The 10,143-nt window shown below is 37.1% G+C and overlaps 1 protein-coding gene across 10 annotated transcripts in view; it reads right to left on the bottom strand.

Annotated features, from left to right (window-relative positions):
- ATF7IP (activating transcription factor 7 interacting protein) overlaps positions 1-10,143 on the bottom strand; it is a 114,172-nt gene that overhangs the window by 53,931 nt on the left and 50,098 nt on the right. For 8 of the 10 annotated variants that reach the window (XM_080393099.1, XM_080393107.1, XM_080393100.1 and 5 more), the window contains one exon: positions 970-2,030. In XM_080393099.1, coding sequence (XP_080249225.1) covers positions 970-2,023 — 1,054 coding nt within the window. In that variant the 5' untranslated portion in view covers positions 2,024-2,030. The other 2 variants (XM_080393103.1, XM_080393101.1) reach the window with 2 other exon arrangements.

The raw sequence follows: 10,143 nt of genomic DNA on the forward strand, positions 1-10,143 counted from the left end.
CATGTGTAAACACATTTGGGGTAGCATGGTCATCATTATCATAAAAAACTAGGGGGGTGGGTGGGGTGGGGAGAAACAAACCCCAAGATCATTGAAACATCAGCTTTCTTAATTACAGATAGAAGAGCAGCGTCAACTTACCTGTAAATTATTCACCTGGTTTATTTTTCAGAAATACATGTAGTTGTATATATACATAATATATATAAGTATGACAATGAGTGCTCTATGTAAAAAAAAAATGCTTACAAAACTGTATGACGATAATGTAGAAGACATCCATTCAGTTTAATACCAAAAAAAAAATTTCTTCTGATAATTACGTGAAGAGACTGAAGTACCAGCTTACCAGCTTCCTACATTTAAGGCTTTCAAACATTAACCAGTTTGCATAGTGACCAGATGAAAGTTGGAGAAAAACTACTATGAGTTAAATGAATAAAAGCTATATGACATGAAAACTATACATGACTTGTGTTATTCATTAAACCTTTCCAATACTGTCTTTTGGCAAAGAGAAATTTGAAACAAATGGGACTTGTGGCACACCTGGATTATCAGCATGTTTTCATTCTTACTATTTATTTACATGTTAAAGAAAGCTGAAATTCTTTCTTCCCCTCAAGAACAGTAAATGAAGACACTTTTCTTCCCACAAATCTTTCTGTTCCATGTCTGGCAATTATTCTTCTTTCCTCTTCTTCCATCCGCCACCCCACCCCAGTCTGCAGAGTATGAAAGAAGAACCACCCCAAAACAAACCAGATCTTGAAGATGACTTTTTTTTGGTGTTACTTTCATTTCTTTCTGGGCCTCAAATTCCATCCTTAAAAACTGCAAGACTATGTAACACAGAATTGGTGGGTAAGACTGCCTTTTTGATTTAAAAAAAAGTCACAGGTCTGTCATTCCAAGAAATGAACAAAGTCCCAGACTTGAATCAAAACTACCCATTTAGAAAATTCTTACCTGGAAGACTTGACTTGTTTGGTAGTATCGCTTCAGCACATTCCTCCTTCTCATCACAGGGTTCCTCTTCATCAGACAGTACCAAGAAAGCCTCTTTTGGCAGACTTTCATTGCTTTCCTGCTTGGATGGTGAACCCAAACTGTTGTCCATTTTCTCTTCTAAATCTGGGACTGTGTCATCCACTGGAAGCAGAGAACTTTTAGAAAAACAGCTCAGTTCGTCTTCAGCAGGGGCTAGTTTTTCCAAAATTGGAATAATTTCATCTGTTTCCATAGAGTCAGCATTGTCCAAGATACCTTCACTTGGCTCATCTACTGTCTTCTGAACAGTGGTTTCTGACAGATCAGCAGTGCCGTCCTGTTTGTCCTTTGGTTCCTGGTCAGCTTCGATACTGCTAGAGATGGCTTCTTCTCCAACAGCATCTTCAACAGTTACTTCTGTCCTCTTCTCCTCACCAGATGAATTGGAATTAACAGTTACATCATATGTTTCTCCCTTCTCTTCAGAAGGGTCACTAGTAACACAGATTGATTTACTTCCACCTTCTGATGGGCTGTCACTCTCTCTTTGGTCCAAATGATCTTTTGTATTTTCTTCATGGAAGTTATCTTTATTGCTAGCAAGCACTCCAGTTTCAGCCTCACAAGCTAAAGCAGTATCAGTATCTTTATCTTGCTCAGGAGACAGTGCAGACTTCTCTGCAGACAGTGTTGGAGGTTTGAGTTCCATGTCATTAACTATGTTCCCTGCCCTACTTTCAGGGCTTTTGGCTTCACTGTTTTCATCATAAGCTGTTTTTCCTTCTTCAGAATTAACACACAAGTCCACTAGGCCATTAACTTCCTTCTTGTCCTCCATACAGTCTGTATTGCTTAAAGGGGAATTTAAATCAGAATCTCCATTCTCGTGCTTTCCATTTACCAGTTTAACTTCAGTTGTCTTCAACAGCTCCTCCTTAACCTTATAGACAGCTTCAAGTTGTTGTCGATCGCTTACTCTCATTGTTTTTCGTGCTTTGAAGACTTTTTTCTGAGGTTCATCTGCGCTATCCATCTTGACCCTTAAAAACAAAGTACAGAAAAAATTGTCAAGGTAATATTTTATTATCATATTACAGTGTTCCTAAAAAAGACTGTAGTAGCATTTAGCATGTTTTCAAGGAAACTGGTTTAACTGTACCTACAAACATCCCACAATAGACTTAAATTTTGTGTGTCCTCAGGAAAAACAAATACAAGTTTCTATGTATGCTGCACAAACACATGTATGCAAAGACCACTGAGATTATACTATAACATAATGTAGTAATATTCCAACTACACATTTTAGACCAGGCATCTTGTATTATTATAGCAAAGTGCCGTAATGAGTTTTTTCTAGCTAGAAACAGAAATTATACTAATGTAAGAGCCAGCAGCCACTCTTCTTGTAAAAAAGTACAAAATAGTCTTAGTCCACCAGTTTACATTTATTTTATCTTCATAAACCCATGTAATTTCATGTTTCAAATAGAATTAACAACTGAGGTACATAAAAAGATTTTTATATCAAGTAACTTTTAAGAAAACTTCAATATATTGAAAGAATTTCTGCATGTGTCATTAAGATACTTTTGTTCTCCTGTATAGGTAAAATAGACCTTCATCCTCCATATTAATACAATGGTTAACTGAACTTGGAATTTCAGAGCATTTTCATTCAATTTGCAATAATATTTCTCTAGATCAGTTGTGCTCATATAAACTATGATTTTGTACCTCCCTTTAGAACAATTTCCTTTTTCAAGGAAAAATGACGTTTTTGCCCTCCATGTAATTTTATTTATTCCATCCACCCAGGCAAATATCAAGAAAAATAAGATAAATAATATATTAAAAAATTAAGAAAAATTATGTGTGACAATTTACTTTATCAAACGAACAGACTTAAATCATGCATCACCTAGGAAGTTAAAATAATTCTGTTGAAATAAAACAAAAATCTTATTTCTTTGTTTCCATTCACCAAAACCAAGAAATCCATAGGGATTCTTTAACTATATTTTTTCCCCCATGTGGTCTTGTTTTCGGACCCAGTTTTAAAGAATTAGATATGGTAATATTGTTCAGAAGCGGAAAGCAGTTAAGGAACTGAGTATATCCTAAATGAAACTCAGCAACTATGATCTTGAATCAGCTGATGCTAACAAATTTAACTCTACTGAAGCTACTACACCATAAGTTACGCCTTAAGTTTGACAAAACATGCAAAAAGTCACTTAGGTAATAGTAGTTAAAAGTTATTACAGCAAGTAGAAAAAAATAAAGAAAATGACTGAGGCAGTTATCTCTATATGAATTTTATTTTTTCCACAAGCACCAGATAAGCAAATGTTTATATCACTGATATAGCAGAATTATTACACAAAGGATGCATTTTAAATATTTAATACAGTTAATTTTGCATCTTTCCCCAACCTACTTTCATTCACAGAGCTGAGAAATTAATTAGTAAACCACACTGTCTTTTCAGATGGGATATATTTTCTTGGTTTTTTTTTTTTTAATATATAAAAAAGCAGAACTATCACCAACATATCTTAGATCAACAATGGGTTTGTATAACCAAGCCATAAAATTCACAAAACAGATACTCCACTGTCTCTAATGACTCCACCCTCTTTGTAACTAACCTTGCCTACAAGTTCTATTTAGGCAGCCCTATGATTACCCTTTAGCCTTCTCTTCAGATTAAACTTGTCAATCTTCCTCAGCATCTCATTGTAAGTCATGTGCTTTAGCCTCCTATCATTCTGGTAGTTCTCTGCTGGATCCTTCCTAGCTTACTTGGAACAGTTTGTTTATGAAGGACATTATTTAATATTTATGCGTTGCCCAACTAAAATTTTATACAGTAAGATATGAATTTGTATTCCAAGGTACAATATGTATCCAACTACCAAGACAACTCTATACCTTACGATCATGACATACTGTATTTTACAAAAGGCTTCTTATATACTTAGTTAACATAAACGGATAAAAATATGAGCAAAATAGAAATAAACATTTTTTTTTTTAAAACGGTGGGTTTTCTACCCGTTTTGCATTTCCTTTTAACATAACATTGAGATTCCCTTCCACTTCAGTTCTGAATCCTTCTACTCCAGTAACTGATGGTGCTTAAATAACACTTCAATTCACACCTCAGGAACAGATGAACAAAAGGTTGTATCAGCTCTATTTACAGACTCTCAATAATACCAATACAAAATGAATTAGTCTGAACTACATTTTCTGAGCAGGATTGCCTGTTACTGCATTGCCACTAGTAGGAGCAAAATATAACACCTACAGAAACACTGATTTGAAACACCTATTTGTTTTCAGAAAATGCTCTCATCACATAACCATTTACAGTCAGTTGAAATACAAACTCCAGGGTGAGCTGTTAACAACCTTCCAGAGCTATCTACATGCTACATCTTCTTGTCTTCATATTCCTCCAGAAGATAATACAGTTAGCACAGTAATTCTAGTCCTGAAGTTAGAAGCAGCATATAAAAACCTCTAGTATTTCAGAAATGTGCATGCAGTTTTTGAAAGCACATCCCTTCCTTCTTCCCAAGAACCTGGAATGTAAAGCATGTTTTTTCATGTCACTATAAACGCATATATCAGACTGTCATGTAACAGTACTAATCATCCAATTTGCATTCCATGCATGTAATCCCCTACAAGCAACATGCATGCTGTTACAGATGTAGAGCCAATTTGGAAAAAAACAGAAAATTCCAGGCTCGACTAATGTTGAACAATTGAAAGATGTCGTAATAGCTGACCAGTCTTCTGTTAATACTCTACAAAGATACAGGGCCTTTGTATCAAAATTAAGACAGACAAGTAGTTTGATGTCCTGGACTGCAATGCTTTCTTTTATAAGCATTACCCAGAATGTAAAAGTTCTTATATTACAAAATTCACAATCCTGTTTTCCTATGACCTGAAGATACACTAATAGATTAATAAAATATTCAGACAACTTAAAATTAAACTAATAGTTGCATCACTTGAGTAATCACAAAATATAACTTTATAAACAAGTATTTTCTGCTCTAGTTTCCTTAATTATCTAGGCAGTCTTTCATTCATATTTTTAACATAAAATATCATAAATACAGAGCACAATGAAGGGCACTTCCTTCTTAAATTTGCCAAGTCTTCAAAAAAATCAAACATCAGAATACCTTTATATTGATGCATCCTTACTTTTTTTCTTAAAATACTGAATGAATAAGCTTGAATTTTTAATATATTCCAAAATTACATTTACTTTGTATCTTAGGATATTATCCAAAATCTAGTTTAAGAACAAAGCTCTGATACAGTTCAACAGTGAACCTATATGGAAAAAAGGCTTCTCATAAAATTCCATTGTTAGATGGTTATTTGAGTAACTCATGCATATTTTCAGCTCAATCCCACAATCTCCTGCAACCAAACAATATCAAATAAAAGCGACCATAAGTGACAAAATTACAAGCACAGATAAAATTAAAACATGAATACCAAGCACCGGTTAACAGCTAAATATCATGTATCACTGCAGACAGCCTTAAAGTGTTTCCAGCCCATACCCACAAGGGAGCACACTGCAGCCAGTAACAGATCTCATGTGAGATCAGAGTAAAAGAAACAAATAAATCGGTAACCAGTCCAGACAGGTTTGGTCATACCGGTGCAAGCCAATCAGCAGCCATCTGATAAATACTGCCTTCCAGTCTTTCAAAGGGGTAAGGAAGTTGCCCTTCAGAGACCAACTCCAGAGCCGGTTTCGCGAGTTCAGTCTTGCACAAATAAAACATTTAAAATTAGTACTGTGCTAAATGAATGTATGTTGGTAATCTCCCTTTACACTTAACAATTAAAACAATGTTTAACTACATTTGCTATGCACTTCCCTCATCTGATGCTTGGGTATTTTCAGTTTTTACTCATCATGTGACCAAGTCACAAGGAGGAAGTGAGAGGTCCAGGCTTCAAGCCAATGAGGGGCATTTTTATTTCAAAGAAAGGCATTTGTATGGAACAGATAAAATTACTCCGGTATGTAGAGTTAAGTGTGTAGCTGGTAGGTTTCTGGTTGCTTTTTTTGCTTTGAATAATAATTTTTTCAACGACCACCACACAAATTGTATTTGTTTAGATATAGTTTAGGAAAATTCCCTTTTTCATTTAAAGCTTGAAAGTCATAGATACTTCAGCAGGAGAGGCACAAACACATCAATAGGCACCTCCCTCCAGTAATACCTGGAGATTTCTTTCCCTTGACCAAATGTGTTCTACATGGTAAAACCAAAATGTACCCAGTGTAGCTAGGAATATGCAAAGGACTCCTCTCTTAGCCAATTAAAAAGTATTCCCACTATTTTTTATTTATTTATTTTTTAATATTATTAGTCTGTAGAGAGATCACTGCTGTGAAACTACAAGGGAAGGTATTAGTTTAGCTGCTACGGATTAGCCTATAACCGTGTGCTCATATGAGCAACCCAAGAGCCTCTGGAAATGTTAGCCAATCAGCAAGCAGCTGCCTGAATCCTGCCCGGTAACAGGCAGCAGACAAAGAAAAGATCACGGAAACGGCGGGGGAGCGGAAGGGGGGGGAGGGAGTAGTTGCAATCTAAACAATAGCGCACAATGGGGTTTGCATAATACCACCGGTCTAGAACAGCATTGGCGCAGGGTTCCTGAAGTGCACGCAGTGCTAACCAAAAGCGCAAGCATGACACGTTTGCCAAAGCACACTAACTACATGAAGGAAGTAAAGCCTTGAATCATGAAAAACACTGCTTCAATATGCATGTCTGCTTATAATGTAGCATAGCCAAATCAAGCAAGTGAGGCAGCAAATGGTCAGGAGTATTTTGTTCTAGATGGACAGTCCCAGAGAATGAAAGTGGTGAACAGAACCTACCTTTTAAGTAGTAATTCATAAAAAGCACTTTCCAGTTGAAGTCCTCTATAGAAATGTCGATATAAATTGTCAAAAATTTAAAAACTGTTTTCAAATTGAAAAAAACCCTCCATTTGTGATCTATTCTTACAGAATATGCGTGGAAATAGTGTGCTAATAATTTTCCTACCACTAATGCAAGACGCAAACCACCAGCCCACTGAGATCCACATACAAATATACCTTTATTTTAAAATTTAATAAACAGAACATATGATAAGTGCAAATTATATTTCTTCTAGCACACCTGAGTGATTTTTCCTTTCAGACTAGAATTATGTTAGTGTTGGCTGAACAAAGCCAAGACGAACATGCCATTTTCTAAGAAAAAATTACACCACCATCCTGTCCTATTTCACGCAGCGCACATAACAGCAAAACAAGGTCCACTGTAATTTAAAAGAAAAAGATCCAAAACTTTAGCTTCTATTTCCCCCCTGTGTTTAATATCCATTATTGATGTTTGCGGTTTAACAAACAAGCAGCACTCTTCCCTGCAGCAGTGCCCTGTAATTTCGCGAGCGCGCCCGAAGGGGAGCCCGCTGCGACCCCGCACCCTCCTCTCCCCGCGGGACGTGCCGGGCCGCAGCCCTCGCCTCGGCGCTGCGGGAGCGCGGACTCGACCCCCGCCTCCGATTGGCTGGAAGGAGCAGCTGCACGACAGCCAATCACACAGCAGCCCCTTAAATTCTGCCCAGCAACAAACCCCACGAGGCCATCGGCAGGTCGGCCAGGACACAAACACGCGCACAGGGGCCCACGGCCCAGGCGAGCGGCATCAACATTTTCCAAATTGCTGGTAAATGACGTAAGAAATGAGTTATGGGTTTTCACTTTAAAAGCTGGAGCTGCACAAAAGCACAAACACACGAGTGCAGTGCACAGGGGGTGCACGGCCGCAAGAACAGTGCAGTGTTTAACATGCAGGTGCATTTTTAGTCTATGTTAATTAAAACCACTGAATTAATACGATGTTAAATATTGAATCAAAACCACTACTGAGCTTCAACCCGGATTCAAGCACGCCAGCTGGTAACCTTTCCTTTTCTGACATAATGTGCAGCACCCATGCTTTTCTAGTGTCCCAACAGAAGCATCAAAAAATCAGTATTTTTTCAGGAGTGCAATATGATTTCTACCTTGAAAACAGAGGCCGTTCTCTCCCACCCTTGCAAACCGCCTTCTGAAGTCCACATGTGTATCTACACTGAAGAAAAACACCCTGAACGCACAGTTACAGGCTTGGTAAACCAGAGTAATTTCACAGTAGAGGTTTCAAACAGGTTATGTGGTCTTGTGTACTGTACTTGATTGGTAACTTTATGTACAGACTCAAACTACACTCTTGCGACTTTGGCATCACAGTGAATTAAGCAGTTGTCCTGTGTTTTCTCTGCCTCCAAAGACTAATAGCACCTTTGACTTTGGCTCACAAACGTGTTTCTCATATTAAAATAGTCACTTTAGAGTTCTTTTCCCATGAGGCTACCATGCCTTGTGGAAAAAACTGATTCCTCATAGGAAAAAAGAACTGTCAGGTCTATTTACACAACTTAGATCTTTCATCTGATGGTGGCTTTGCAGAATTGTCCTTACATGGCTCATCAGTTTATGCCTTGATAACTGCTATACATAAAACGCATACTTTTGAAGATGGAAGAATGGAAAACAAGCAAGAATCTTTCCTATACAATGCTTCATTAAAACAAACAACTCAAGTGCCTTAGAAACACCCAGTCTTTAGCAAGTGAAGTTTAAGCTCATTCTCCAAGAAGAGTTCTGTTTTTTTCTGTAAACTACATTTTAACAGCCATTTAGGTCATTACATCAGTTAACTGCTTGAGTGGAGCTCAGCTGGAGCAACTGTGGTACTTCCCACAAGTGTCATATTTCAACTTTCATCAACAACTCAAAACATAAGCTTTCAATTCAGCTGTGACGTTTCCTAACACTAAACAAGTACTGCTGTTTGAAATAATCTGTAACAAAAGCAAAATTCAGCTTTCTTGCCTTTTTTTTTTTTTTTAGCACAAGCTAAAGGACTAAGTATGTTTCTTTCTGTAAAGAAAAAAAAAGGATTTACTAAAGTTTATATAAAGCTGAATATTTGTAGAGTACTTCTATTATATGCAGTTTAGATGTTATACTGCCTTTCCACCTTTGGAACAGGTTTAACAGTTACCATAATCCTTAAGTAAGAGGAGCTAATACTTCTATAGAAGTGGACACTAACTTCCAGAACACATCTACAACTAAAAAGTTACCTGACTTCTGATATTCCAAATTTAAAACCTCAACAACCTGAATTAACTGTTCACGTACAAGCAAATCAAAAAATGAGAAACTGAAAAAAAATCATTAAAAGGCAAGATGTTCTGCTCATGTTTAGGGTTTTCTGTGCATTGTAAAATACAGCATTTTTTCCCTTTTATAGGTGAAATTTTGATGTGAAACTTCAACAAGCTACAGCTGTAGCAAGTTATCACTCACGTATGCAGAACTACATCCTTTTAAGACAGATCTCTTAATACAAGTGTTCTGTTAGATAAGATGTAGAATAACACTATTCCAATGAAAAAAATTATATATTTCCCCATAACATTCTGGAAAGTGTTTTCTAAACTGGTTCACATATTACATATGCAAGTAGCTGCTGTGATGTAATTTCAGCTTTCAAACACTTGCAACTTGGTGACATCAGACTTCAGAGGTGAGCTATCGAATGCTAACAGTGGTACCCTGAGCTTACTTCTCAAATGCCAGAAGAAACAAAAGTGAAAAAACTTGCAAGAAAAAAGGTGATGCTGCATTAAAACTTTGTCATGCATACACAAGTGCCTTTTAGAAGTAACAAAAAAGCAACAATTTAAAATGGAACTAAAACAGCAGTTGATTAGTTGGCTGTAGGAACCTGCTGTTTCATAAAATATTACCAGTATTTCCTCTAGGGAAGATATCCCTTCTCAAGGGAGTGTGGTGCACCTGCTGCCTTGCTTGCTTGTTCCTTGCTCAGACCAGTTCCACATACAGAAGTCCCTGCTGAATTCCTGCCCGGCGCATCGCCTCAGGTTGGTGGAGGCTGGTCTTCAGTATGTGATGCAACCAACAGTTTCATAAATTCACTTAATTGAAGCCTGGTGGAGACTTTCTACAATCTTCAGATTTTGGGGGCAAGAAGG

The sequence above is a fragment of the Falco punctatus genome (assembly GCF_963210335.1).
Source record: "Falco punctatus genome assembly, chromosome: 6".
Lineage (NCBI taxonomy): Eukaryota > Metazoa > Chordata > Aves > Falconiformes > Falconidae > Falco > Falco punctatus.